Genomic DNA, 27752 nt, shown 5'->3' with positions numbered 1-27752 from the left:
TTCAAACCATATTTAATCTTCGAAAAATGTTGATCAATTTTGCGCACAAATTGATCTTATTACACTCATCGTTATATATATCATCTGATGAAAATTTTTATCATATAATTTTTTGATATATCTTTATCAAACTAGTAATATTTTAAGATGGTTAGAACAAAGCAAGTTTCTCGTAAGCAAATTGGTGTAAAAGCTCCACGCAAACAGCTCGCTTCAAAAGCAGCACGTAAAACAGCAGCTGCAGCTGGTGGTGTGAAGAAGCCCCATCGTTTCCGTCCAGGTACCGTGGCACTTCGTGAAATCAGAAAGTATCAGAAGAGCACTGAACTTTTGATTAGAAAGCTTCCATTCCAACGTCTTGTTCGTGAAATTGCACAAGAATACAAAACTGATTTGAGATTCCAAAGCTCAGCAGTTGCAGCTCTTCAGGAAGCATGCGAAGCTTATCTCGTTGGATTGTTTGAAGATACTAACTTGTGTGCTATTCATGCAAAACGTGTTACAATCATGCCAAAAGATATGCAATTAGCAAGAAGAATTAGGGCAGAAAGAGCTTAAATTTTTTAATAATATTTTTTTTTTCGTTGACATTTCAAATCGTGTTTTTTAACACCAGATGAAATTAAATTTGTTATATATTTATTGTTTTTTAAAAAAAAATATTTTAATAAACATTACTGAAAAATTAAATATTTATGAGATTTCTATTAAAAACTTTTCAATGGATATAGATGCTTTAAGCGTTATTTGAATGAAGAATAATTGTTCACATCTATGTAATTTATTCTATTCTAACTATCCCTCCATTTTCGTGAATTTTCTTCATTTGAACACCAATGATTGTTAATATTTATTATTGGTGGGATTCCCAAGTCAAATTTGTTGTTATAGATGAAGGTTTGAGAATATTTTTTATTCTAAATGTGATGTTTGCTTTTTAATTTTTATTTGAAATTTTTTTTCTTTTTGTTTTCTCTTGATAATTATACGATGTTGCAAATATTTCACATTTTTCCATTCACGCTCTTTTTGAAATTTGACATTTCTCTTTTCGGGAAAAGTTGGAAAAAGTTCTCTTCTTTTTCGATTTGCTGAATATGCATTTAATTCGAACTGTCCTGTCATAATTCGGATTAACTTTCAATTGAAAGGCATAGCATTCTGAAAAAAAAAATGGAACTAATGGTAAAATGATGCGCCGAAGCACAATAACGCTATTTAACTCCAACTAGTTCTCATTATCGCAGAACAATCTGTATTGTGCTTGTGAATGTTGCCCCAAAACGTTTGACGTTAGAGAATTTGGATAGATGGCTTAAAGAAGCACGAGAAAATATTGACGAAGCAGAACCTGTGATAATGCTTGCTGGAAATAAAGCAGATCCTCTGATGTGTGCTGTTTTTAATTAATTTTTTTTTCTTTCCAACAATTTTTACAAGTGAAAATTTGGATTTCTTTGAAAACTTTGTTATTCCAAAAAGTCATTGTTGTTTAACCTTAACATCAAACATCTTCGTCATAAGGAAAAGATTTTGCAAGAAAACGAAGAATATTTTTTATCGAACCATCCATAAAGTTAGCAATTGGGGAATAGCAACCAATTTTGGTAACAAAAGAGAAGGTTTGCATAAGTTCGACTTTTATTGATAAAAAGGCTTTCTTTAACCAAAAGATATTTGATCAATATATACTGCAGAACATCGCAGGACATATCGTCCCGCAAAATCTTCGACTTATGTTGGATCATAATCTTCATCATTATCATCTTCTTCTTCTCCCTAAGTTGTGATCCTTCTGCTAAAAAAAATGATACTAACGATGGAGGACAAGGAGGGATTTGTGGATGCTAATGTCTCTTGTTCATTCCGTGAGAATTCTTCATTTTCTATCTCCGATTATCTTCAGACTTATATTTTCTTCATTTCAAAATTTGAACAAAATAATTTTCAGATATATATGTTGATGTGAGAAATTCATTCAAAGTTTTATTTAATAATTTCAAAAAAATATGCTTCTTTATTAAAAATGAAAATGATCTTGCCCTTATCCGAAATTGTCAATAAATCCGCAATTTATTCTTCACAGATCAACACCAAAAATGCCAAAAGCTTCTGGAGAAATCAATCTTTCAAAACATGAGGAGCGTAAACGTGGCTTGAAAAAGTTCACCTATCGTGGAGTTGAACTTCAGAATCTGTTGGATTTGAAAGAGCAGCAATTGTTTCGTCTTTTCCCAGCTCGCCTTCGTCGCAAGTTCCGCACCGGAATTTGGAAAAGACAGCAAACATTTTTAAAAAAATTGAGAAAAGCAGTACGTTAAAATTTTTTGAAATTTGGATGGACATCTAGTTTCTTTATTTTTTATTAAATATATTTTCTGCTTTTATCATCATAGAAACGCAATTGCCAAGCTGGTGAAAAGCCCGCCACAGTTAAAACTCACTACAGAAATATGGTTGTTCTTCCTGAAATGGTTGGAAGCATGATTGGCGTTCACAACGGAAAAGCTTACAATGTTGTTGAAATTAAGGTATTTTCACTCTTAAAAGCTGTTAAATTTAATTGTTATGTTTCGTCGTTTGTTATAATATCAGTCTGAAATGATTGGACATTACCTCGGCGAATTTGCGATTACATACAAGGTGTCAACCCATGGTCGCCCTGGTATTGGTGCAACTCACTCCAGTCGTTTCATCCCTCTTAAATAAAAAAGGAATTCAATTTCTTCATTTCTCGTTTAGATTGACTTCCTGCTATACATAACACGCTATTTTCAAGCTCCTCATTCGTTTATACAAATTATTATTTTCAATGTTTTGAAGAAGATAACTGAAAAATTGAATGTTTTGAAAGATTAAAAATAGTGAAAATGCATTTATGCATGATTAGGGAACGTGGTTTAAGAGCAGATGAAAATGATAATATTATTAGTCTGTTTTCGCTTTATAACAATTAATATAATCAATTTGGCAGAAGTTTAAGTTTATGACTGAAAAGATATTTTTCTGACCTCCCAAAAATTGCAGCAGGACTTCAAATGCAATTTTATTTTTAATTTATGCTTGTAATTGCTGAAAAAAGACTATAATCTGTGGGGGAAAATATCTGAAATAAATCCCAAAGGAATAAGCATTCTTGAAATTTCATGAGTAATAAAAGAATTATCTCATTTTTAACAAATAACTCCTCGATTTTCAATTAATAATACGAGAAATTTTTTGAACGATGTTTGCTTTCAAATTCAACAAAGAAAATGCAACTTGAATTTGTTGTTCTTCGATAAAATTATTTGAACATTGGAATTGCATTTGTTTCCACTATTTCCTGAGAAATATTATTTTGTGCGAACATTTTTGGCTCATAGCAAACATCTTCTCGAACAGCTGAGCACTGCAAAAAGCTGATTCAAAACAACAATCAGCCCCAACAGATTAAAGATTGTAAATACAGGTTGTTTCTTCAATCAATAAGTTCATTTAAAAGCTGATCTAATTCACACATCAATGCAGTAAATTGTGCCTTTGCATCTTTACGATTTCTTTCAAAATGTTCTTTTGAAATGAGTAAGTTAAAATGCAAAAAAGATGATTTTTAGCAAACCTTCATCAGTATCGCTCTGAGGTTCTTGATTCTTTTGTGAATGCTCCAAATTATCCAAGACTTTCGAAGTTTTCTCTTTGTTTGCTTGCATTGGTTGATCAAAAATCTGCGTTGAAGGCTGAACAATCGGAACTGAAGAAGATAACTCATTTTTCGCTGAAGGCATTTCAGCAGCACTTTGGGATGGAAATGATGAGCGCCCACTTATTGTTCTAAAAAGTGAATGCATTTCCAACGAAGGAGATTGATGATCAATTGTGAATGATTTGTTGGTTCCAGAAAATGGAGAATTTTTATCTGGGTATTTATCTGTTTGAAAATGATTGTTCGATTCATCAGAAAGTAGTTTTTCTTCACTTTCATTGTTTGCAACAATTTCTTTTATTTTTGTTGTTGGACTTACGGATTTCTTGATTCTTCTTCTAATTTCAGTATGGCGATGAATGAATCGAAGAGGTTGCACTTGGGAAGACGTAACTATTGAATCAAAAGCTGAGCTTGAAGATTCTTTTTCATTTGTTGATAAATAAGGTATGTATGGATTGTTTTGCGAAGTGGAAAATGTTGATGTAGCTTTACTTTGTGAGGGAGACACTTTTCCCTGTGATTGAAAAGGTAAGGCTTCAAAATAATTGGTGGTTGGGTACTCCAATTTTGATTGCGATTCTTTTTGGACATCTTGAAACATGTTGATCACCGGTCGATATTTTTGTTCCCATTCCATAATATGACATTCAAATTGCCTATATAAATGAGCCGTTTCGATCGATTGATGTGAAAAGTCTTCCAATATTGAAGCTTGAATTCGTCTGGATTGCTCAGAATTGTTTGCAAGACTGTCGAGAAGAGATAAGTCTGGGAAACAATTTAGAAGTTCTGATAAAAGTTGTCGAATGGTTTTATCCATATTTGACAATGTAGTTTTTAAAAGTTTTTCATCAATTTTTTTATTTGTTATGTCTTCACTAACAATAAGTCTTAGTTGTTTTGAAATATTTGCCATATAAAACTTTAAATCAGCAAAATAAGTGATTGGAGTTCTCTTGTCCATATCTTCTTATTCATAAAAAATTCAGATAAATATTAATTAAATCTTATTTGTATGGGTTCATTACCCATGATATAAATTTGTGTCCAACTGCTTGAATAATGGAGCTTGACCTTGGCCATCCGTTTCCTGCTGAAGAAATTCGAGGTATTGCATTCATATATTAAGCATCAATTTTGTAAACTTACCAATTCATGATATTAGAAATTGCAAGAGAAACTTATAACTCAATCTTGCAACCCTCTACTGAATTCCAGAATTCAAGGCATGCTTGATTGCCTTGTAAAAACAATTTTAAAGAATAATATTTTATATGATATTGAACCATTTCATGATACATGTGTTTTTTTGAACATTTTAGACTTGATTTTTGGACAAATTCAATTCTTGAAGGCATTTTGAAAAAACTTTCAATGCTCAAGCATCAATACAAGTACTCTGGTTGTACATGTTATTTTTTTCGATTTCAATTTTGTTGTTTGTTGTTCATTTTACAAATAGTTTCTTGTATAATAATTCAGAACGTTGGCGCTGGAGTGGTTTCATCTTCAATGTGTCTTTGGGACAAAACTACTGACAGTTTGTGAAATATTCAATTGATCTATTTTGAGAAGAATTTATTCTTATTCATTTTTTTATTTCAAATACTCTTTATTCTTGTTTTTTATTTGTAATTTTTAAAAGATTTTTTGATGGAGCCGTGGAGTAATGAAACAATACAAGCATATGTGACTGTTTATGGATTTGCTTTGTAACTGTTTTCAATTGCGCGTCATATTTCTTTCATTTCCCCACTTCACAGCTTATCGTTTGTAACAAATCCTGCTCTAGATGAAAAATCAGGAGCAATGAATTTTTCATTTTCAAATAAACACAACATTTGCAATAACTGTTTATAAAATGCTGATTTATTGAAGTGATTATTCGGATGGCTTTGTAATGCTTGAATATTGTTAATTTAAGTTCAGTGATTTTCAATTGCATCGATTTCTTCGGGATACGAATGAAATAATTTCAATGAAATAAGTCATTGTGTAAATCATTTTTGTTAGGCTTTCAAAATTTTGCATATTTATTTGTGATAATAAAAGGAAAAATGCAAAACTCGTTTTCATTTGTGTAATTCCTTTCATTTTAAACAAAAATCTTATTATTTTCGTTTTTCAAAAAAAAACTAACAAGTTATATTGAACCTTTATGATTTGTTCAATGAAAGTTCTTTTGAAAAATCCTTTTTACAAATCTTTTCACGCCAATTGTTCGTTTCTGTAACCATGTTTTCCTTGAATCACAGTTAAATTAGATCCTATATTTGCAAAAACTAAATATGTACAAGATTATTTGTTATTAAAAATTATAATGATGGATAATTGTACCTTTTGGTTTTATAAATTGAAATGAACTTGAATCTTTCAAAAAAAGTTGTATTTCATCCACAGAAGGGAGTTCGTGGCATTGATTTGCTTGAATAAAAGTCTCTATTTTTCTCCTATCATCAAATGAAGTGTGATGTGCAATCTTTGTTTTTCGCCTCATAGAGCCTTTTCCTCCTGTTCTAACTTGAGAAGCCATCTCCTTTAATAAATCCAAAGATATCTTTGGTCGAATTTTAGGAATTTTTTCCTTTGTCATTTATTTTTGATTCAGTATTTTGCAATATGCAATAAAAGTTAATTGATTTATCACGAACCTCAATCAAACTTGGTAGATCGTCGAATCATTAAAGTTACAATTCAATGAAATACAAATAAATAATTTTTATGATATTTAACTTGTGCTAAGCTCTTTACAACATGTTTTATTAATTCTCTCCATTTTTATTTTGAATATTAAAAAATTATGATAAGATCAAAGTTTAATCAACAATAAAAACGAAAATTTTGTTCATTTTACAAGTTTATTCCACACAGTTAAAGGAAACAAAACAACATTACCTAAATTCATCTAATTTGTGTTCTTTATATTTAAATTATTAGTTTTATAATGATTTTGGTAACTGCTAACTCCTGGCTTGAAGTTAAACAAAAATATCATTTATTCAAAATAACGATAATTAGATCCCAAAAGGTGGGGCAAATTATTTTGCTTTTGGCATTTTCATTGAAAAATTATGCACTTTTCATTGACTTTTTGAGATCAAAAAACATAATACAGATATCGCATAAAATACCGGACATCGCACAAAATACCGGACAAGATCAATTTCATAAAAACTGCAAGAGGAATAATTCTGACAATTTTCCTCAAAATATATCTCATCAATACAAACTCATGTGACATTCAAGACTTTCAAAACTTCCTCGTTTATGCATGGAGAAAAATTTTATTTTTATCTCGGAGAAACACAAAATCCTATTTCTCCTAAATTTTAATTATTATTTTTTCTGAGCACAAATGAAGCTGCTTTGAAAGTTTTGTATATCAAATGAGTTTGTATTGATGAGGTGTGTTTTGAGGAAAATTGTCAGAATTATTTCTCTTACAGTTATTGAAATATCGATCTTGTCCGGTATTTTGTGCGATGTCCGGTATTTTATGCGATATCTGTAAATATGTGTTCACATTTTGACATTCGCGGAATGTCACAACACTTCATATTATTATTTCAACGAAGCCTGTTTGCAGATATGAAAATCAGATTTATTTTTAAAATCTGAGAAAGCGAAATTAAAGTTATGAGCGAATCAATTTTTCAATGCCTTGTGCAAAAAAAGCTTGAAAGTCCGTATTTTCCTTCATTTCTCAAAAATTCCATTTCTTTCAGGAGATTTTTGTAAACTTGACAAAGTCCGTTTTTTCAACATTGTTCAAATGCTACTAATGGATCGACAAAATTGTCAACAATTTTTATGGATCACAGTGAGATGTTCATAACCTGAAGATAATAAACAGATTTAAACATTCTGTTTATTTGTGTCAATCGTTGAACCTAGCATAGTGTTTCTATTTAAATAACTTTTCGCACAAACAATTGAACATTCTTTTTTATTATCATCGTATTTTCTTTCTGTCATTCAGAATAACCATATGCGCGAAAATTTTTGAAATCATCACTTTTTTCGGGGTATTGATTTCTCCAAGGTTATTTGACATTGGGAAAAGGTTTTAAATTCAAATGCTATAATTATCACAACTGTTTCATGAACAAATGTTTACATTGAAATGAAAATGATGATGTTATTTGTGAGTCTTTTCATTTTTCAGTGTTTTTTTTGTTGATATTCAAAATGAATTCGAAAACGAAAATATTTGATTGAAAGAATATGATTTCAAAAATAATCACCAAAATGTTCAGCTTTATTCAGCAAAAACGGTAAACGTCTTCAACTTTTTGAAAATAAGAACCCGAATAATTGAAAATTTATATTTTTAATTATGATGCATTGTCACACTCCACTTTCCACATAACTGCTAAGAATCTTTCCGTAATAAAAAAATATATCGATTTTATTTTTCATCAATTTATTGCACATGTTGGGATTGTTAACCAGAATAAATCTGGATCAAAACGTGTGTTTTTTCAAATCAGGAATAAAAAATTAAATTTTAATGTGTTTCCAGAAATAAGAATAATTTAGACAAATCATTTAAACTCAATAAAAAGAGACAAAATCCGAGTGATGAATTGATAAAGTTTCTATCACATCAGTCAATGTAGTTCGTTATTTCAGATTTTTTTTTTTTTTTTTTTTTTTTTTTTTTTTTTTTTTTGTGAAAGAGTAATTTCCTTTTGAAACTTTTCTTTTAAAAAAATTTGAATTGGTTCACTAACTTTAACACAAAAATGAAAACAATATTATGAATGTTCATGATTTCTCTTAGCATTCATTTATAGGCTTTTTAAATAACTTCAGTGGTTTAACCGAAAAAATGAAAATGAAAACTGTAATTAAAGAGAACAAAAAATTGTTCAACAAAACAAAAAAATTCATGACTTCAAAAATAATACCAGAGTAGTGAACGTATTAATTGAGAAGGTAATGTTTGCTCATGAAAAGCAGAAAAATTGAAAATTCAACAAATTGAGATTTGTGAAGGATAATTATCTTAACTATAAAAAAAAAAAGAAAGCGTTTCAATGATTGAAAATTGAGAGCTAAATAAAATATATTGCTGTTAAAATTTCTTTCATTCTTTTTTCTCAATCAATATGCATTCCTTAAAAAATACTCGTTGATTTTTTATCAATGTGCCCCAAGACAAAAACCAGGAAAAAAAAAAGGAAAAAAACAGTAGTTTATAAAATGGAAAACAAAAGGCAAAATTCAAAGAGAAGTCCAATTAATGAAAATAAAAAATTTATTTAAGTCCTGAATAAGTTTATAAAATGTTCTTAATCCATTGGATCTCTTCAATCCTAAATATTTGTGTGATTTTAAAGACTGCATGTGTAAGAAAGAATTCAAAAATTAACAAAATTGGCAATTATCAAGAAACCCATGCAAACTACAAAAGAACCATTTAAATTTTTATTAACAATTTCTGTATTTTATTAAATTCTTTGTAGATTTCAAGTAATTCTTTGTTTATCTCTAAATTGGAAAACAAAAGAGAAAATACAAAATGGTGCATCATTAATAATCCTTAGAAAACAACAAACATCATTTAACCTCATAATATCCGTATCATTAATCATCCTCTGTAATTCTGCAACAGTACAAGGACTTAAATAGACTTTGAAAGTAACACATAAACATTCATTAGTTTATTCATATTTAACGAACAGAAGCGTCAGTTAACATAAGATGATAAAATCAGTTCATCAAACCTTCTTTTCTGATCATTTCTTCCACTTTGTAATGAGAATTATTTGCATAATGAAGTTTTCCATTTGGTCGAATATCAAACTCCAAGAATTTATTATCATACTGCCTTTTATGATAAATGCAATAACGAAAATATAAATCTTTTTTTTCCGAGCAGTTGTTTTCGATTCATTTATTTTCTTAATTTATTATTTCATAAATAAAAATTTGGGAATTGTCCAATTTCATGTTTATGGGCTAAAAAATTAGAGTATAAATAAAAAATGAAGATGTGGTGAAAATTATTTTAAACTATAAACATTAATATATAAACTATGTCTGGACGTGGAAAAGGTGGAAAAGGAGGAAAAGGTATCGGAAAAACTGGAGCAAAGGGATATCGCAAGCTTCGCGATAACATCCAAGGAATTACAAAACCAGCCATCCGTCGTCTTGCCCGCAGAGGAGGAGTGAAAAGAATCTCCAACCTTATCTATGATGAAACAAGAATCATCTTGAAAATGTTCCTTGAAGGAATTATTCGTGATGCTGTGACATACACAGAACATGCTAGAAGGAAGACAGTTACCGCCATGGATATTGTCTACTCTCTTAAACGCCAAGGAAGAACACTTTATGGCTTTGGAGCATAAACAAAGTTTTCTTCATTTCATATTTAAGTTCTTTTTCCCCGTGGTCTGACCACGTTGTTTAATAATAGAAAAAAAATTAAATATTTTATTGCTTTAATGATTATATAATTAAAAAAAATTATCAATTCAAAAATGAAAAATTTCATTCATTTAATATTGACTAATAACTATATTTATTGTATTGATTTCGCAAATTTTACTAATTTGACTTTAAAAATAAAATATTTTTTTTTTGAAAAAAATATACAAAGAGAATATTTATTTACAAAATAATTTTAATTAATTTCAATCGTTGATTAATTCTTGTTGAAACGAATTGAATTGAAAAGAATTGAAAATATTTACTCGGAGATGGAATTCTTCTCGCTAACGTAGATACCGTCCAAGAAGAAACGAATATCCTTGTTTTTCACAAGAATGCTTTGATGAATTTGAGCGGCTGCAAGTTCAAAGCATTTTATACAACAAAAATAAAAATATAAATATTAAAAAAAAAAAAATAAATTGAGATTTGCAAATCAATCAATCATAACAAACCTGACATTCCGACCAACTCATTGTCGATTCCTTCAAGAACAATTTCATCTTTCACTCCAGTTGACCTGTAAGCTGTGACACCTTCGGGGAGATTGATGATGCGAGCACGCTTCTCTCCCAAAAAGTTTCTCACTTCGACAGTTTTCTTATCATCAGAAACAACCATCATAATTGGGAAATGGGCATATGCAGCACGCATCTTATATTGGAATCCCTAAAAATAAATACATTTTTTTAAAGAAAGAGATAAATCTAGAAAAAGTATTCACACCTTTGTAACACCTTGAATCATGTTGTTGATCTTTGTGTAAACAGTGCGAACAAGAGCGCATTGTCTTCTGTTACCGCTCCAGTATGCAATTGTGACTTTTCTTCCTTTACGTGTTAAATCAACTGGGATATGTGAAAAAGACTTCTTGATAACACCACGAGGTCCAGTCACACGAACCTGTCTGCAATGTACTTCAACTTTCACTAAACGATGAAATATCAAAAATTGAAACAAATACTTCAGTGGAAAATATGAAAAAAGTATTATAGAACCTCCGCGTGGAACTGATATCGTTTCAACTTGATGAATTGTCTTCATTTTTAGCGATTTTCACTTTCGCTGGAGGAAACTGCGGAAATATTATATTAATTTAAAAAGGGAGCGATCTTATTATTAAGTCATCGCAGGATTATTATGATCGTGAAATTCTATTGAAATGCCGCCAAAGATTGATCCTAATGAAGAGAAGATTGTATTCATTCGTGCAGTTGGAGGTGAAGTTGGTGCAGCTTCAACACTTGCACCAAAGATTGGTCCTCTTGGATTGGTTTGATTTTTGATAAGAATATTATTATATTTTTCATAATGCGATTGAATATGCAAATATAGAATCCAAAAAAAACAGGAGAAGATATAGCAAAAGCTACAATGGGATGGAAAGGACTTCGTGTGACCGTTAAGCTTGTAGTAAAGAACAGACAAGCAGAAGTTTTTGTTGTTCCATCAGTTCCTTCAATGATTATCCAAGCTTTGAACGAACCACCAAGAGACAGAAAGAAAGTTAAAAACAGTACGTTGGATATTTCATGAAATTTTGCAATTTATGAGACATTTTTATGCCTTTTCTCAAAAATAACATTATTTTTTAAAGTTAAACACAGTGGCTCAATCACTATGGATCAGGTCATAAAAATTGCACGTACTGTTCGCGACAGATCTCTTGCTTGCACTTTAAAAGGCACAGTTAAGGAGATTCTTGGCTCATGCGTCAGCGTTGGATGCTCAGTTGATGGGCAATCTCCAAAGGATCTTTTCCCAAGAATTGATGATGGAACTATTGCTGTTCCAGACGCTTAATCAATTTAACTTTCATTTTTTTCTAAACACATCGATTGTGAATTGTGAAAGCAATTTCAACATTTAAAGTCTTCTCTTCAATTAAATTGCTCTTTGTCTGTTATTGATCCAATGATGTTTTTCTTCTTTTAAATAAGCTGTTTTAATTAATATTCGGAAGTTATTGTTGAATTGCACAACATTTTGATAAAAAAGTGGAAATTAAGTTCAATGTATGGGCAAAAATGAAAGATCATCACAAGCTTTCTCATCATTCTCAGAGTTGCATAGGTCGTTTATGCAGTTCTGATATATTTTTTGTAATATGCGCTGCGTCTGTTTCAGTTGTATATGCGCTGATTGTCATCCTTTGTGTGCTATTTATTTATTTTGTTAGTATTTTTTTTTTAGTTTTGATGTTTTAAAATTATTTTTTGGATAGTAACATCTTATGTGAAAGAACCCGAAAACAAAAATGCTTTTTCGTTTGATGATATTTTTTCTTTACATCCAAAAGGCGTATCTGCACAATGGTTAAAGAAAAATAACAAATTCATATACGTTGATACGACAAAGGAAGAAATGCCTCTTTATAGCGTTGATGCAACGAACAATAATTCTGCACTGATTTGTACCGGTAAAGATGTTGCAGAAAGGCACAATAAGGATGATAAACCATATTCTTTTGATAATGTTGAAATTAGTGAAGATGGAAAATTAATTTTATTTGCAATTAATGTAAAACCAATTTATCGTCATTCTTCGTTTGGCGATTACATTATTTATGATTTGGATAACAAAGAAGTTGTTGAAGTGAGAACGGATAATGATAAAACACAGCTTCAAATGGCAACATTTGCGCCAAATTGCAATAAAGACGAATGCAAAGTCGCATACGTGAAAAAGAACGATGTTTATGCAATGGTGTTCAAACGAAATGATAAAAACAAATTAGAAGTAGAAAAGGACATTAGAATTACTGATTCAACCAAAGCAAATGGAGAACCATTCAAAGGAGATTCACCAGTGGACGCAGATATTTTAAACGGCATTGCAGATTGGGGACATGAAGAAGAGATTATGGAAGGAGATAGATATTTGTGGTGGGATGAAAATGGTCAATACGTTGCCTTTGCAACCTTCAATCAGAAAGATGTACCAATCGTTTCTATTCCTCATTATGACGATCTTGACACAAGCAATTATCCAGACTTCAATGAAAAAAAGAAGGCTAACAAAGAGTCATCTTATAACTATCCCTTGAAAGCTCCTGCGATGCACACGCAAATTATCCACTCATCATTTTCGAACAAAAAGATCGAGCTTCCTGTGACAGATGCAGCGCCATCAGACAATAAACTTGATGTGCAGTGGAAGTTCCGCTATCCTTCTCCTGGCCAGCCGATCAGTAAGGTGAGCGTGTCTGTATACGATGTGAAAGGTGAGACATTGTTGCACAAGTATGAATTCAATGACAACGAAGCCTATTTGGGCAAGTGCCTGTGGGCGGACAAGACGTTTGTATACACCGTTTATAACAGGTACCAGACGGAGCGAGTGTTTTATGGGATTGAAGTGGGGAAAGAGGAAGTGAAGGAGAAGAGGATATGCAAGCACACAGCTGTTCAGGGCACTTGGCTGACACCAAGCACATCACCAATTTATGTGGACAGCCTGAAAAGCATCGTGGATTTGTGGGACTCGTGGAAAGAGCCCGATGACAAGACCGGGTGCTCCATTGGCATATTCCCTCTGGACAACACAGAAGACAAAGCAGCCGAAATTGTAATCAAGCAGGAGGACTTCCCGTATGATGTGATTGAGATTTCTGGGTTTGACAGCAAAAACCAGAAGCTCTTCTTCATTGCTGCTGCTCCGAGTGCGAACGACAGAGCACTTTTCTGGGTGTCGCTGAACAAGGTGAATGGAAAGTACGATGTGCCGAAGTATCTCTTTGACAAGGTTGGCACACACACGGCCTCCTTTTCAGACACTGGAGAGTATTTTGTGCACTCCTATCAGAACTACGCCACACCGCCTGTGTATACGCTGTGCAGCTCAAGCGAGCCGGAGAAATATCAAATGATGGAAGACAATTCTGAGCTCATTGATACTTTGAACAGCAAGGCATATCCTCAGGTTGAGATGAGGACAGTGACGATCAATAACGAGGAGTACAGGATGCGAATTATGAAGCCTCAGAACTTGGATGAAAGGAAAAAGTACCCAACGATGTTATGTATGTGTTGATGCTAATATAGAAAAAAAAATTTTTTTTTTGAAAAAACGAAAAACTTAATTGTATTTGCATATTATTTTTATTTTTTTTAACATTTATCTTTTTTTGTTTGATTTGATGACTCTATCATTCTATATGTATTCACATATCTATTTACTTTTTTAAAATTCAACATTTCCTTAAAACAACAGATGTATATGGAGGCCCCAACCACAACATGGTGAACAACGCCTTTGACTTTGACAACTGGCATGTGTACATGTGCTCATCAAAGGGGCTGGTCATCGTCAGCATCGATGCGCCAGGCAGCGGGGCTCAGGGCATCAAGTTCCGTTCGAGGTGCTTCAAGACGCTTGGCGTGGAGAACGAGGTTGTTTACACAGAGCTGATGAAGAAACTGCCAGGGATGTATCCGTTTGTGGACGAGCAGCGCCTGATGATCTACGGCTGGTCGTTTGGAGGGTACATGACTATCAGAACACTCAGCAGGTCTGAAGACACCCCTTTCAAATTCGGCATTGCGGTGGCACCTGTGACTGACTGGTTTGTTAAGAAATGATTATTTGAATAAAAGAAAAAAAAAAGTATTTTTTGGATTTGATCTTTTTTTTAATTTGATGATGATGATGATGATGAAAAAATCAAATTCAACTTGAAAATCATTCCTTTTCTATTCATTTTTATTTATTATAAAAATATTTGAATCTTTTTATTCTCAGGTCTCTTTACGATGCACCGTATACAGAACGATTTATGCAGTATGATGCTAAGGACAGGTCTTCATATGTCAACAGCAGCAATCTTACTCCAGCTCGAATCACTGCAATCTCAAAAGGAAAGAAATGGACACTTTGCTATGGAACATCTGATGATAATGTTTGAAGCAAAACAATATTTTTAGTTTTATTCTATTATTATTATTATTTTTTTTCAAAATATTTTATCGAAATGCTATTTCATTTGATTTTAACTCAACTAGGTTCATCCCGTTAATTCTTTGCAGATTCTCAGAAAACTGGTTGATGAAGAAGCTACAAATTATGCACTCAACATCTTTCCCAACGATCAACATTCGATTCGATTGCCTCATTCACGCAGATCTCTCTATGGATTTCTCACTGAGCAAATTGATCAGAAACTTGGATTTTATCCTCGAACAGAAAGGCAGAGAATCCGAGCTAAAAGAAATGAGTTGAGCAAAGATCTTTGAGAAAAATTATTTGTTCAAGTTTAATTTTGCAAATACATTTTTCCGAGTGTTTTTTTAGTATGAATGTCATTTTTTTTGAAAATTTTAAAAAAGTAGAGCAAGAGCAAAACTTCAATTTATTTATGGTCGATATTGATCAAATGTTTAACGTTTTCAATAAAAAAAACCGTACTGATGTTGGACTTCAAAATTCAGAGGTATTTGAGGTTATAAAAACTAACAGTGAAGGTAAAAACCAAGAAAGAAAGATTCAATTCGCAGCTGATGGCGTTCGAAATGTTAAGGGATCTTCGACCCAGTGGTTTATACCAGCAGAGCAGGTACTCGATCTTGTACCTCGAGATACTGCAACACATTCATTTGATTTGCTATTTTCCGAAACGTATGATTTGGAAGCGCAAACACCCGAGCAGCTCGCTTCCATTCTAAATGTCTATGCAAAATTTGACCTTGATAAGATTGGCTATGATTCATTTAATGCTTTAAGAGGGGTATTTACTTTTGATCAAGTCTTTTTAGAATTTCTAACAATATTTTTTTTAAAAAATCCTTTTCAAGGTTCAAACTTCCCAAGATAGTGTTCCTGTATCTACAGAAGCATTTCCTTGTGAAAAGCCCGTGGTTGATAGGTCAGATCTAATTGCAGTTAAAGCAGAAATGCCATCTTCCTCTTCTGTACCTTCAGATTATCATTAAAGAATTTTCTTTTCCACCTCTGTCACTTAGTGTTAATCCATTTTCTTAATTTGCATGTTTTATAATTTTTGATTTTTTGAGAAATTGAGAATTTTTGTTTAGAGTTCTATGATTTACATTTGTCGTTCATTATTTTTAAACAAATGAATATTTTGAGACTTTAAAAGAGAATATTGTTGATTTGTTGTTGTTTTTTATATTATTTTAATATAAATCATAATTAAAAAGGAGAAATCAAACTTTTCGTCATTTTCAAGAAAACTACCCATTACAAAAATTTTATTTAACTTTTTCATTAAGTATGAGCCTGAAACCAGGTGAATTACTTGATTATGTAGTATTTCTTTTGAAAGGATTTGATCCATCTGTTGAAACAATTGAGGCTTATGCGGAACAATATTATGAACAACATCCTATCGACGACGATGACGATGATGAATTTATTCAATCAGTTATAGCTGGATGTACAAGATACAAGCGTTTACTTGATGTATGCAGTAACACATTAATTTTTTGCATTCTTAGAACATATAATCATCTCGTTTTTATTTTTAAATTTTATGTCTTCTTTGGAATATTCATAATTATTATTTGAAGGTGATTGTATCCAATTTTCTTGAAACAAGCACTACCTCATTAAAATCAGATTCATCACTTTATACAGTCGTAACATATCTTGCCTTAATGGCTATTGACCAGCTTGGTTTTTCAAATTTCAAAATGTTTGTGAATTCACAACGTCCTGCAAAGATGGCCACGCTTTTACAATATCTTTGGAACTGGGACAATTTCGAGAATAATATTAAAATAGAATTATGCAAACTGTATGAACCAGAGTTTGTTGAAAACTTAAAAGTTAGGATGAAGCTGCATGAACAAGAGATTTTGAATTTAATCGAAAAACTTACTGGAAAAGTATCAGGAACAAGCGGACTAACTGGAGTTGAACGAGGAATGGGTGCAACTGGTCGTTCAACAAGAGTTACTGTTGTTCAACCGTTCAATTTAACAAGTCCTAAGCCTCGAGCTGTTCAACCTCCAAAAGCTTACAAGACAACGTTTACTGCGTCACCGGTGCCTGAATCCCACTACACAAAACCCGACAACACCATGCGCACAAAAAAGACTAGCAAAGAATCTACGTTGGAGGTGAAGCCCTTTGATCTCGCGACTGATCGTCGTCCATCCAATTTATCACGAGTCGCAGAAGAAGTGGAAAAAAAGCGGCAAAAGGAACTTCAGTTCAACAAAAAAGTTGCTCGTCCCATGCCTACATACCCTCCAACAGCGCCAGTGCGTCTGACAGTTGCGGCTGTTCTTCGAGAAGAAAAAGCGCTTCGGCGAAAGCAGGAAGAAGAGGCGCGGATTTTGCAGCAATTCGAGCAAGACTTGAGGGACAGCCGGGAGTTTGAGCGGTGGCGGAGCAAGCAGCAGGCAGAGGAGGAAGCGCAGAGGGCAGTGCAGATTGAGCAGACGAAGGAAGAGATCGCAGCCAGCGCGGCTGAGGCGCAGAAGGCGAAGATGCTTTCACAGGTGAAGAAGTCAGTGGCTGCGGCAGAGCTGGCTGGGGAGATGGCAGAGCTGCTGCTGGCAAAGCAGGAAAAGGAGGATGAAGAAGCAGAGCTCATCAGAAAGCGTGCTGAAGAAATTGCAGTGGAGGAGAAGATGAATGTTGATGCTGCGAAGAAGTTGCTGCTGGAGCAGAGAAAAGATAAGTTTGCCAGAAGTTGTTGAAGCTTTTCTATTTATTTTTCAAATCGAAAAAAATTTTTTTCTTTCTTTTTCCAATTTTTTTAGTGCTGAAAAGATGGCAGCTGAGCGAGCCGAGCGAGAGCGGCAGCTGGCAGAGCAGCGAGCAGCCGAGGAAGAGAAGAGAAGAGACATCATTATGCAGATAAGAGCGCTGGAGCGTGTGCCAGCGGGAGGAGAAGGAGGAGGAGGAAGCGAAGGAAAAGGAGGAGTGAAGCTGTTTGACCCGACAACCACGCCAGGGCACGGGCTGCTGGATGAGATGTCGCTGTCGGAGCTGAAGGAGAAGCTGCGGCTTCTGCAGGAGAGAGAAGAGAAAGAGAGGGAGGAGAGGAGGAATGCGATCCTGGCGACGAAAGCAGAGAAGGAGGCAGAGATGCAGAGCAAAGTGGAGTTTATCAGCCGGCTGAGGGAAAGGGCAGCAGCGGACGGGAGAGAAAGGAAAGAGAAAGAGCAGATGCAGCAGCGGATGAAGGAGAGGCTGGCACAAAAGCAGAGAGACCAGTCTGCTGAGAAGATGCACGACAAGCTGACGGCTAAAAGAGAAGGTATTTTTCTTTCTTTCTTCTCTCTCTCTCTCTCTCTCTCTCTCTATCTCTCTATCTCTATCTCTCTATCTCTATCTCTCTATCTCTCTCTCTTTCCTATTATTAATTTTTAATAATGTGACGTTAATACTAATGACTCATTCTTTTTCTTTTTCTTTCTCTTTTTCTTTGATTTTCTGGATTCATCCTTTATTTCATTTTTTTCTCCCTCATATTCAAATTTTTTTTTTTAATCGATACAAAAATTGCTCAATGAATAAACAGCAAAAGCCAGAGAAATTGAAATGTTAGAGGCAGAAGCACGAGCAATTAGAGAGAAAAACAAACTTCTGGCAAATGATCTGGTATGTCATTTTATTTCGTTGTGAAGAAATTTGCTTATGAACCCTTTCAAATATGAATTTTTTTTTCTATCTTCTTTTTTATTTACTCTCATCTCTCATTTTTTTATTTTTCACTTAATTTTATTTTAACTGGGGATTTAATTTTGTCAATTTTGTTTATATTTTAAAATAACGTTTTTTTTTTTTCCCCCTCAAAATAACTTTTTCCCTCACACCAAACAGGCTGGCCGAGAAGGAAGGAAATTCCGCGATCTGCAAAAGGGAAGCGAACGGACAGCAAAGATACAGCTGAACCAACAGAAGCAGTCACAGGCAGCGGCTGCTGCTGTGAAGGCACACGAAGAGCGGCAGAGACGCCTTTTGAACGAAAAGAAACAGAGGCAGAAAGAAGCAAGCATCAACGAGATGAAAAGAAAGTATGAGCAATTAATAGGATTTTTTTTTATCAAGATTTGCCATTGGTTCACTCACTTGAATTTCAAAATTGATTTTTGTAGGTATTTATCGGACAAAGCAGTTATAGAACAAGAAAAAGCAAAATTAGATGAAGACAGGCATACACGAACTGCTGTTGGAAGAGCAATGCAAAGATTAAGTTCAGTTGAAGCAGCTGAATATGATCCCACTGTTGCAATTGATCATATACTTGAAGCAGAAGACTTAGGAGGCTTCTAAATTATTCACTTCATCATCACACAACCATTTCATCCACTTTATTTTTTTCATATCAAAAAAGTTTTTGTTGATCTTAACGGAAAGAAATATGGGCGCAATTAACGTTTTTTTGCTCTTTTTATTATTCACTTCATAGATGGCAAAAGGTTAGGAATACTTAACTTATAAATTCAAGTTATCAACTAACGTTTTTTAATATTGTACTTTGATACTTCATCTCATTGCTTATGCATTCCAACTGACATAATATTTTCATGAATGAATTGCAATATTATTTAATCGTTGCATCGAAGAAGTCGCAGCATCAAAGGCCTTACAACAACGAAGTAATGACTTAAGAAAAAAGAAGGAAGAGGAAGAGGAAGATGACGATGAAGAAGAAGAGGAAGAAGAGGAAGAAGAAGAGGAGGAAGAGGAAGATGAAGAAGAAGAAGAGGCCGAAAATATACAAAAGAAAAACGCAGATAGATCATTAGCACAACCACAGCGTCAGCAACAAATCAATAATAATGCTTCAAAACCTGCAATGAAGATTGGAAGCCAAAATAATGATGAAGGCGAAGAAGAGGAAGAGGAAGAGGAGGAGGAGGAAGAAGAGGAGGAGGAGGAAGAACCAGAAAAGAACGTAGTTGAAGCAAAAGAACTGAAAAAAGAAGAAACTCCAAAAGTAAAAGAAGTTACAAAAAATGATGATGAAGACGAAGGTGAGGAAGAAGAGGAAGAGGAGGAAGAGGAAGAGGAGGAAGAAGAAGAAAGTGAAGCCAAGGGAAAAAATAACAGTATGAAAATAAATGGCGAATCTGATGCGAAGCAGACTCAAAGCAATCAGGCTCCTGTTCAATCTTCAAATACCAGTGCAACGAGTAATGCAAAAATTGAAGAAAAACCGCAACTGAAAAATGCCAATGAGATTAAACAAAGCAAAGAGAAAGAGGATGAAGAAGAAGATGAGGAAGAAGAAGAGGAGGAGGAGGAAAAAGAGGAGGAGGAGGAAAAAGAGGATAATAAGCCACAACCAGTTACAAAAGCACCTTCTCAGCCTATCTCTGAAAATAAACCAGAAGTAAAAGAAGATAAAAATAAAGAAGAGGAGGATGAGGAGGAGGATGAGGAGGAGGAGGAAGAAGAAGAGGAGGAGGAAGAAGAAGAAGAGGAGGAGGAAGAGGAAGAGGAGAAAGAAACAAAAGTTGCTGAAAAGAAAGTGACTCCAGAAGTTGAGGAGAGCAAAGCAAAAATTGAAGAGAAAGAGAAGGAAAAAGAAAAAGAACCTGAAAAGGAAGTTGTGATTGAAAGAGGAATGAAGAAAGAAGAAAAGAAGAAAGAAGAAGAAGAGGAAGAAGAAGAAGAAGAGGAGGAGGAAGGAGAAGAAGGAGAAGAAGGAGAAGAAGACGAGGAAGAGGAAGAGGAGGAGAAAGAGAAAGAAAGCAAAAAGCAGATGTTACCACAGCCAGTGGCAAAAGTACAATCACAAAATGTTGCTGCTGTTCAAAAGGCAGAAGCGAAAAAAGAGAAAGAGAAAGAAGAGGATGAAGAAGAAGAGGAAGAGGAAGAGGAAGAGTGGGAAGAAGGAGATGAAGAAGAGGAGGAAGAAGAGAAAGAGAAAGAGAAAGAGAAAGAAAAAGCAAAAGCAAAAGAGAAAGAAAAGGAGAAAGAGAAAGAAAAAGAAGCAGCGATTGCGAAAGCGATGAAGGAGAAAGAGGAAGCCAGGTATAAAGAGACAGGGGAGCGTATATCTTCAATTATGAGGAAGAAGAAAGAGAAAGATGCGAAATACAAAGCAGAGCTGGAGAAGGCGAAAGAAGGAAAGAAGGAGAAGATGGAGAGGAAGAGGAGAGAGAAAGAAGAGAAAGAGAAAGAAAGAGAGGAAGAAGAAAGAAGAAGAAGAGAGAAAGAGAAAAAAGAAAAAGAGGAAGAAGAAGAGGAGGAGGAGGAAGAGGACGAGGAAGAAGAGGAAGAGGACGAGGAGGAAGAAGAAAAACCAGAAAAGAAAGTTACAGAAGCAAAAGCACAAAAAGTGGAAGAAGAGAAAGCAAAAGAGAAGAAGAAAGAGGAAGAAGAGGAGGAAGAAGAAGAGGAAGAGGAAGAAGAGAAAGAAGAGAAAGAAGATGACAAAAAGAGGAAAGAGGAAGAGAAAGAAAGAGAAGAAGAAGAAAAACGAAGGAAGAAGCAGTATGAAGAGAGTGGGCAGAAGATATCGAGTGTTTTGAAGGCGAAAAAGGAGAAAGACGAGAAGTATAAACAGTCTATTGCAAGATTGAATAAGGAAAGAAGCGAAAAGAAGAAGAAGTTGATAGAAAAAGAAGAAAAGGAGAAAGAGAAAGAGAAAGAGAAGAAAGAAGAGGAGGAAGAAGAAGAAGAGGAAGATGAAGAAGAGGAGTGGGAAGAAGGAGATGAAGAGGAAGAGGAAGAAGAGGAAGAAAAAGAAAAGGAAAAGGAGAAAGAAAAAGAGGAAAGAGAAAGAAAAGAAAAAGAAGCAAAGAAGAAGAGAGAAGCAGAGGAGAAAGAAGAGGAAGAAAAAAGAAGAAGAAATGAAAAGTATAAAGAGAGTGGGCAGAAGATTGCAGCGACGTTGAAGAAGAAGAAAGAGAAAGATGCGAAATACAAAGAAGAAGTAGCAAAACTGCAGGAAAAGAGGAAAAGTCAAAAAGAGAGTAAGAAAGAGGAAGAAAAAAGAGAAGAGGAAGAGGAAGAAGTTAAAAAATCAAAAGAAAGAGAAGAAAAGGAAGAAAGAGAAGAAGAAGAGAGCGAAGAAGGAGATATGTTTGGATATCAGAAAGAAGAAGGAGAAGAAGGAGATGAAGAAGAAGAGGAGGAGGAGGAAGAAGAAGAGAAAGGAGAAGAAGAAAAAGAAAAAGAAAAAGAAAAAGAAAAAGAGAAGGAGAAAGAGAAGGAGAAAGAGAAGGAGAAAGAGAAGGAGAAAGAAGAGGAGAAGAGAAAGAAAGCAAACCGAAGAAAAGAAGAAGAATATGAAGAAGTTGGAGCAAAAGTATCTTCAATTATGCGGAAGAAGAAAGAGAAAGATGCGAAATACAAAGCAAAACTGGAGAAGGCAAAAGAAGGGAAGATGGAGAAGATGGAGAGGAAGAGGAAGGAGAGGGAGGAGAAGGAGAAAGAAGAGAGAGAAAGAGAAGAAAAAGAAAGAGAGGAAGAAGAAAGAAGAAGAAAAGAGAAAGAGAAAGAGAAAGAGAAAGAGAAAGAGAAAGAAGAAAAAGAAGATATTCAGAAGCAGATAGATGAAGCACAGCAGAAGATATCAGCGATAATGAAAGAGAAAGCAAGAAGAGATGCAAAATACAAAGAAGAAATCAAACAACTGCAGAATAAACGGAAAGGAAGAAAAACTGAAAAGGAAAAGGAAAAGGAGAAAGAGGAAGAAAAAGAAATAGATTCAGAAATATCATCATCCAAAGAGAATCAAGATTTTCCTTCTCAAATTTCTTCTTCTTCTTCTTCTGACCCCAAAAAATCTGCAGGCAGACCTCGTCCTTCCTCTTCTCGCCCCATTTCTCGTGCTTCTTCTTCTGCTGCTTCTTCTCCTTCTTCTCCTTCAAGCTCTGCAACACACTCGCCTTCTCTCGCTCAGGATGAAGGAGTGCGGACAGAGAAAGGAAGAAGGAAGGAAGAAGAAAGAGAAGAAGAAAGAGAAAGAGAAGAAGAAGAAGCTAAATATGCTGATAAATATGAGGATTCGTTTGAAGATAAATACACTGAAGAGGAAAGAGAAAATGAAAATAATGATAACAATAGCAATAAAAGCAATAACAATAATACCAACAGCTATGAAGAAGACTACAATGACAATGACAGCAATGTTAATGATGATGATGATGATGATGATTACGATGATTCAGCCTCTTCAATCTCTTCTTCCTCCTCCTGTGACGAGCAGATTGCACAGAGAGAGAAACAGCTGGAGACGCACATGAACACGATGGTGGAGCAGATGCAGCTGCTTCAGGAGAAGCTGACGGCGCAGCGGGAGAGCAGCGTGGAGGACGAGGCAGAAAGCAGAGAGAGAGAAAAACAACAGAAGCAGGTGCAGGTGATGCTGATGCAGCTGGAGAAGATGCAGCAGGAGGAGGAGCTGAGGATACAGGAGATGAAGGCAGAGAGGGAGAAGCTGCTGGCGACACTCAGCTCGACAAACACGTCGGTACATTCAGAAAGGAATGAAGAGGAAGTAGAAGGGGAAGAAGAAGGAGGGGGAGAAGGAGAAGGAGGAGGAGGAGGAGGGAGAGGGAGAGGGAAGAAGAGAGAGAAAGAGATGTTTGGAGATAGTTCTGAATTGGGAGAGAGTGGGAACTTGTCAGGCACAGCAATGGAGTCTGAAAGAAGCGACAAGAAGACAACAAAGGCGATGAAGAAGAAGCCGAAGAAGAAAAGTGAAAAGAGAACAAAAGCAGAGAAAGAACTGTCTTCAACACGCCGAGGCGCAACAAACCGGAGCTCCGAACGAGTTTCTCCGAATCGCCGAGCGGAGAAACTCCGGGAAGAGAGGCGGGGTGACAAAAGCAATGTGAAGCGAGACAGCTGGCAGGAGAGGGAGAATGAGCTGCTGCAGAAGAGAGAGGAAGGATGGGACAATCGCCCGCCCCCCGCGGGGCAGAGGGCGATGGAGCCATACAATGCGCTGCTGGACAAGCACTGTGTGATCGTCGACCAGCCAGCGATGCAGCGGCATCTGAAGAAGATTGCGAAGGAAGAGAACGCACAGAAAAGCGCTGCAAGAAAGGAATCAGACACAAAACAGGCGCTGAAGAAGCGGAAGGCGATGCGGCGTGAGCAGGACAGGACTTTGGCACTGGAGTTGGAGCAGCTACTGTTGCTGGAGGAGAAGCACAGGAGAGCAAGAACAGCCAATGCCGGCGCTGCATTCAGCCAGCAGCTTTCCGGTGGGTCTGTTGCACACTCAGCGATGGGGACGAGGCAAGGAAGGAAAGTACCAGGGAGGGCAGTATCGCTATCGAGGGGTATGGAGAGAGGAGGGAGGTATAGAGATAGAGAGAGATATGGAGACAGAGAGTGGCAGAGAGAGAGGCTGAAGGAGAGCTGGGGTGTGGAGGATGACAGAAGATATGCAGAGGGAGAATACAGAATGAGGAATCAGCAGCAACAGCAGCAGCAGCAGCCGAAGCGGTTCCGACCGCGCCCAGGGAAGGAGAGGATGAATATGAGTGGGACACGCGAATGGGAAGGAGGAGAAAAAGGAGAAAGAGGAGAAGGAGGGTATGGAGGATATGGCGGAGCATATGGAGGAGCATATGGAGGAGGGGTGCAAGGAGGGTACTACGAAGGTGGAAGAGAGCCGATGCAAGGGACGATTGTGGGATATTCACCGATCATTGCGAATGTGCCGAGGAATGCAGAGTTTATGTATCAACCAATGGGGAATATGGGGAATATGGGCATGGCAGGCTCCACATACCGCCAGCCGTATCAGCAGCAGTATCAGCCTTATCCACCTCAGACACAAGCACAAGCACAGGCACAAATGCAGATGCAGATGCAGATGCAGCAGTCGCCAAGATTGCCTCATGCATATCAGAATGCATCGATGAGCCCTGGGTTCTATGCACAAGGGGATGGAGTTGACAATCAACATTCATCATCATCTTCTTCTTCTTCTTCAGCAGCCAAACCTCCTCTCCCTCCACTTGCCTGGGATGCCACCACTACATCCAGTGCCCGTGATGCAGGAGCTTTTTCACCTGCTTCTTCGCGTCCACGACCACAAAGCAAAGCACACACGAAGAATGGAGGAGCTGAACAATCGTCAAAGGCAGGCAATCAGAGAGAGAGAGAAAGAGAAAGAGAAGGAGGAGCAATCTTACCTTCATTGACTCTGCAGCAAGGAGAGGCGTATCAGCAGGGCAATGCATACACAGCACGGAAGGACAGGCCGCAGCCTCGTGACCGGCCATCTCCCTCGCTCCCTCTTCTCTCTCCGTCATCATCATCTTCTTCCTCTAACGCTCCTTCCAATCCCCGCATCCCCTCTCCTTATCGCCCCATCTCCTCTTCCCCATCTTCTTCAGACACTCTTGTTCTGACTGCTCCGATTGAGGCGCGTGTGCCTCGTGTAGTGCCTGGTGTGTATCCGCCTTCAGTCAGCCGGAAGGATGCTGAGCTTGTTCTGCTGTCTCCTGCGGAGTTTGCAGCTGAGCTGAATGCGATGGAAGGCGCAGAGGAACTGCAGATGAAGGAGACAGACTTGGATCAGACTGGAAGTGGGATGGGAAATAAAGCTTCTTCTTCTTCTTCGCCTTCTTCTTCTTCTGCCACAGTTGCAACACCTCACTCTCCCCGCACAAACACACCAGCATTTGAGTTTCTGTATGCCCAGTATTTGCGAGCCGTGAGGAAAGTGAAGGCGATTTGGGAGGTTCTCAAAGTGCCTCCGTCTGAAACTGCCCCGCTGATGGGCATTGTCAGCCCTGGAAGCAATCTTTCTTCTCCTTCTGATTCTTCTTCCACTTCCTCCTCCTCTTCTTCTTCTAATTCATCTTCTTCTTCTACAACTTCTTCTTCTTCTCCTTTACTCTCAGACACTGATGCAGCTCTTGAAACACCCCGAAAGCTGAGCATTGCTGATGTTAAATCCAGTTCTTCCTCATCCAACCCTCCCTCTCCACCAGCAATGACCTCTTCCTCCACCGCCGTCGCTTCAGCCCCTTCTTCTCTGAGAGAGGCAGCGACGCTGCTGAACTATCGCCTCTTGTTCTCTGAAGTGGAGAGGTATGAGCCAATCGTGGAGAAGAGAAAAGAGCTGGCAAGGTGCATAGCAGTGCGGGGTGTGCTGCTAGACACATTCTTCTCTCTGGTTGATGTGGGCACTCCAATCAGAGACCTCCACCAGATCATCAGCCGTGTCCATTTGCTCACCCAGCGCTGCCGGGAAGGGCTGGCGGAGTGGGTGGTGCTGCTCCCCTGGAACAGCACAGTGCTGCTGAAACAAGGGAGAGACGAGCAGGAGGAGCTGGCGAAGGAGGACGAGGTGTTCAAGCGGACGGTGGCAGATGTGTCTGAGCGAGCTGCATCGAGGCCGGGTTCTGTGCCGTTTCCGCTGAGAGGGGCTGGAATGGGGATGGGGATGGGGATGGGAATGAATGGCTTTCTAAGCACTGGAGCAGCTGGCATGCCTCCTTCAGCATCTCCACCGCAGCAGATGGTGGGTGCTGCGTGGAAAGGAGGAGGAAGGGAAAGAGAGAGAATATCGAGAGGAGGAGAAAGAGGAGCATCGAGAGACAGAGGAAGAGATGGGATAGTGGCAGAGGACGGGATGGTTGATGGGAGCTATCAAGTGCTTTATTCCACGGGGGATTTGGATAATGCTGCTGCTGGTTTCTCTTCCTCTTCCTCTTCTTCTTCTGCTCCTGTTGCATATTCATATGGCCTGCCCAGCCCAACCTCACATGCACCTCTTTCTATGTACCCACCACAGGCTCAGCCATATCCACTTCCTTATTCTTCACCTCTGATGCGCCCTGCCCCTCAAAATGCATTCTCACCTTCTTCTTCTTCTTCCTCCTCTTCTTCTTCTGCAATGCAAAGCAGATCTTATCAATATCCTCCTCTGCCTGGTATTCAGCCTGCGTATGCTGATCAAGGGAGACAGGGTGTTATTCAACCAGATGGAAGAGCAACTCATGCTGTCTATGCAGATGGCCCAGCGCAGCGGCGCGGGGCGATGAAAGGGAAGAGAGAAAGGGAGGATGCAGACGACAGAGAGGACGACTACGACAACTCGTACGAGGCAGACGGAGAAATAGAGAGCGATAATTCTCCGAGCGCTGCGGGAAAGTTGCGCAGGAGGGAGAGGAGAGAGGCGCAGTCGATGCAAGTGAAGAAGAGGAAAGGGGTGAATGGAGAAGGAGGAGGGGGAGAACGAGAAGGGGAAAGAGGAGGGGGAAGGAGGATGGGGCAGAGAGAGAAAGAGGAGGGATGGGATGAGACCTCATCTCGCCAGAAGAAGAGGAGAGTTTCTCGTTCTGCAGCGCCTGCTGCTCAAGGCTCCCATTCATTTCTTGTGGGACTTCCTTATCGCATGCCGCTGATCCCTCCAAATTCCACCTCGCGTTCGTCTTATCGTCTATAATGTTTTGAATTCTGATGTCTTTTTAACTCATTCACAATTTTATTTTTTTATTTTTATTTTTCTTTATAAACTCTTTATCCCTATTATATATTTTAATCCTTTTTTAAATAATTTTTAATTTGTTTTCTATTTTTTTTTTTTTTTCTTGGGCACTTTGCAATTGAGCTTTGTGACATGGTTCACTATACTATTTTGTTCAATTTTTGCTTTTCAACACATACACACGGACGGATTTTTTTATACAAATAATAAAATTCCCTTTCTTATTTTCTTTTTGAAAGAAAG

At 36.8% G+C, this 27752-nt stretch overlaps 11 protein-coding genes across 11 annotated transcripts; 8 read left to right on the top strand and 3 right to left on the bottom strand.

The window, feature by feature from the left end:
* Window positions 1–99: 99 nt before the first annotated feature.
* On the top strand, window positions 100–676 carry MONOS_10520 (histone H3). The gene has a single exon (XM_067862977.1). The coding sequence runs from the start codon at window positions 148–150 to the stop codon at window positions 556–558; it is 411 nt and encodes a 136-aa protein (XP_067720583.1). The 5' UTR covers window positions 100–147; the 3' UTR covers window positions 559–676.
* A 1406-nt stretch (window positions 677–2082) lies between these two features.
* Window positions 2083–2837, top strand: MONOS_10521 (putative 40S ribosomal protein S15-1). Its single transcript, XM_067862978.1, has 3 exons — window positions 2083–2312; window positions 2397–2531; window positions 2596–2837. The coding sequence occupies exons 1-3, from the start codon at window positions 2100–2102 to the stop codon at window positions 2707–2709; spliced, it is 462 nt and encodes a 153-aa protein (XP_067720582.1). The 5' UTR covers window positions 2083–2099; the 3' UTR covers window positions 2710–2837.
* Window positions 2838–3460: 623 nt separating this feature from the next.
* On the bottom strand, window positions 3461–3830 carry MONOS_18189 (uncharacterized protein; the record flags this gene model as incomplete). Its single annotated transcript, XM_067871183.1, has 2 exons — window positions 3461–3552; window positions 3602–3830. 2 exons carry the CDS (start codon window positions 3828–3830, stop codon window positions 3461–3463), a joined length of 321 nt encoding a protein of 106 aa, XP_067720581.1.
* A 920-nt stretch (window positions 3831–4750) lies between these two features.
* MONOS_10522 (dynein light chain, Tctex-1 domain containing protein) lies at window positions 4751–5753 on the top strand (the record flags this gene model as incomplete). Its single annotated transcript, XM_067862979.1, has 5 exons — window positions 4751–4796; window positions 4854–4914; window positions 5011–5090; window positions 5151–5228; window positions 5334–5753. 5 exons carry the CDS (start codon window positions 4751–4753, stop codon window positions 5402–5404), a joined length of 336 nt encoding a protein of 111 aa, XP_067720580.1. The 3' UTR covers window positions 5405–5753.
* A 143-nt stretch (window positions 5754–5896) lies between these two features.
* On the bottom strand, window positions 5897–6221 carry MONOS_18188 (putative nascent polypeptide-associated complex subunit beta; the record flags this gene model as incomplete). The annotated part of the gene is made up of 2 exons (XM_067871182.1): window positions 5897–5970; window positions 6026–6221. The coding sequence occupies 2 exons, from the start codon at window positions 6219–6221 to the stop codon at window positions 5897–5899; spliced, it is 270 nt and encodes an 89-aa protein (XP_067720579.1).
* Window positions 6222–9693: 3472 nt separating this feature from the next.
* MONOS_13751 (Histone H4) lies at window positions 9694–10331 on the top strand. The gene has a single exon (XM_067866483.1). The coding sequence runs from the start codon at window positions 9730–9732 to the stop codon at window positions 10045–10047; it is 318 nt and encodes a 105-aa protein (XP_067720578.1). The 5' UTR covers window positions 9694–9729; the 3' UTR covers window positions 10048–10331.
* On the bottom strand, window positions 10074–11207 carry MONOS_13750 (putative 60S ribosomal protein L9-1). Its single transcript, XM_067866482.1, has 4 exons — window positions 11128–11207; window positions 10856–11058; window positions 10585–10798; window positions 10074–10486 (listed from the first exon to the last, which is right to left on the bottom strand). The coding sequence occupies exons 1-4, from the start codon at window positions 11171–11173 to the stop codon at window positions 10389–10391; spliced, it is 561 nt and encodes a 186-aa protein (XP_067720577.1). The 5' UTR covers window positions 11174–11207; the 3' UTR covers window positions 10074–10388.
* Window positions 11208–11269: 62 nt separating this feature from the next.
* MONOS_13749 (putative 60S ribosomal protein L12-1) lies at window positions 11270–12098 on the top strand. The gene is made up of 3 exons (XM_067866480.1): window positions 11270–11402; window positions 11465–11645; window positions 11727–12098. The coding sequence occupies exons 1-3, from the start codon at window positions 11292–11294 to the stop codon at window positions 11930–11932; spliced, it is 498 nt and encodes a 165-aa protein (XP_067720576.1). The 5' UTR covers window positions 11270–11291; the 3' UTR covers window positions 11933–12098.
* Window positions 12099–12156: 58 nt separating this feature from the next.
* On the top strand, window positions 12157–15475 carry MONOS_13748 (putative Dipeptidyl Peptidase IV; the record flags this gene model as incomplete). The annotated part of the gene is made up of 5 exons (XM_067866479.1): window positions 12157–12283; window positions 12354–14150; window positions 14342–14693; window positions 14870–15026; window positions 15130–15475. 5 exons carry the CDS (start codon window positions 12157–12159, stop codon window positions 15358–15360), a joined length of 2664 nt encoding a protein of 887 aa, XP_067720575.1. The 3' UTR covers window positions 15361–15475.
* A 7-nt stretch (window positions 15476–15482) lies between these two features.
* MONOS_13747 (putative flagellar associated protein) lies at window positions 15483–19478 on the top strand (the record flags this gene model as incomplete). Its single annotated transcript, XM_067866478.1, has 8 exons — window positions 15483–15851; window positions 15919–15989; window positions 16357–16546; window positions 16654–17771; window positions 17854–18353; window positions 18618–18697; window positions 18920–19113; window positions 19195–19478. 8 exons carry the CDS (start codon window positions 15483–15485, stop codon window positions 19370–19372), a joined length of 2700 nt encoding a protein of 899 aa, XP_067720574.1. The 3' UTR covers window positions 19373–19478.
* Window positions 19479–19841: 363 nt separating this feature from the next.
* Window positions 19842–27736, top strand: MONOS_18187 (uncharacterized protein). The gene is made up of 3 exons (XM_067871181.1): window positions 19842–22358; window positions 22956–23062; window positions 23150–27736. Exons 1-3 carry the CDS (start codon window positions 19899–19901, stop codon window positions 27465–27467), a joined length of 6885 nt encoding a protein of 2294 aa, XP_067720573.1. The 5' UTR covers window positions 19842–19898; the 3' UTR covers window positions 27468–27736.
* Window positions 27737–27752: the final 16 nt, after the last annotated feature.

Source organism: Monocercomonoides exilis (assembly GCF_001643675.1).
Source record: "Monocercomonoides exilis strain PA203 chromosome Unknown scaffold52-633478, whole genome shotgun sequence".
Lineage (NCBI taxonomy): Eukaryota > Preaxostyla > Oxymonadida > Polymastigidae > Monocercomonoides > Monocercomonoides exilis.
This window is presented reverse-complemented; position numbering and strand designations above follow the sequence as displayed.

Coding starts and splice junctions, on each gene's coding strand:
- MONOS_10520 (XM_067862977.1), top strand. CDS start 148: ATGGTTAGAACAAAGCAAGTTTCTCGTAAGCAAATTGGTGTAAAAGCT.
- MONOS_10521 (XM_067862978.1), top strand. CDS start 2,100: ATGCCAAAAGCTTCTGGAGAAATCAATCTTTCAAAACATGAGGAGCGT. Junction 2,313..2,396: donor TAAAAAAATTGAGAAAAGCA/GTACGTTAAAAT, acceptor TTATCATCATAG/AAACGCAATTGCCAAGCTGG. Junction 2,532..2,595: donor ACAATGTTGTTGAAATTAAG/GTATTTTCACTC, acceptor TTATAATATCAG/TCTGAAATGATTGGACATTA.
- MONOS_13751 (XM_067866483.1), top strand. CDS start 9,730: ATGTCTGGACGTGGAAAAGGTGGAAAAGGAGGAAAAGGTATCGGAAAA.
- MONOS_13750 (XM_067866482.1), bottom strand. CDS start 11,173: ATGAAGACAATTCATCAAGTTGAAACGATATCAGTTCCACGCGGAG. Junction 10,799..10,855: donor TGATTCAAGGTGTTACAAAG/GTGTGAATACTT, acceptor ATTTATTTTTAG/GGATTCCAATATAAGATGCG. Junction 10,487..10,584: donor TGAGTTGGTCGGAATGTCAG/GTTTGTTATGAT, acceptor TTGAACTTGCAG/CCGCTCAAATTCATCAAAGC.
- MONOS_13749 (XM_067866480.1), top strand. CDS start 11,292: ATGCCGCCAAAGATTGATCCTAATGAAGAGAAGATTGTATTCATTCGT. Junction 11,403..11,464: donor AGATTGGTCCTCTTGGATTG/GTTTGATTTTTG, acceptor ATGCAAATATAG/AATCCAAAAAAAACAGGAGA. Junction 11,646..11,726: donor CAGAAAGAAAGTTAAAAACA/GTACGTTGGATA, acceptor TATTTTTTAAAG/TTAAACACAGTGGCTCAATC.
- MONOS_18187 (XM_067871181.1), top strand. CDS start 19,899: ATGAAGATTGGAAGCCAAAATAATGATGAAGGCGAAGAAGAGGAAGAG. Junction 22,359..22,955: donor ATGAAGAAGTTGGAGCAAAA/GTATCTTCAATT, acceptor TCTCTCGCTCAG/GATGAAGGAGTGCGGACAGA. Junction 23,063..23,149: donor GCTGATAAATATGAGGATTC/GTTTGAAGATAA, acceptor TAATACCAACAG/CTATGAAGAAGACTACAATG.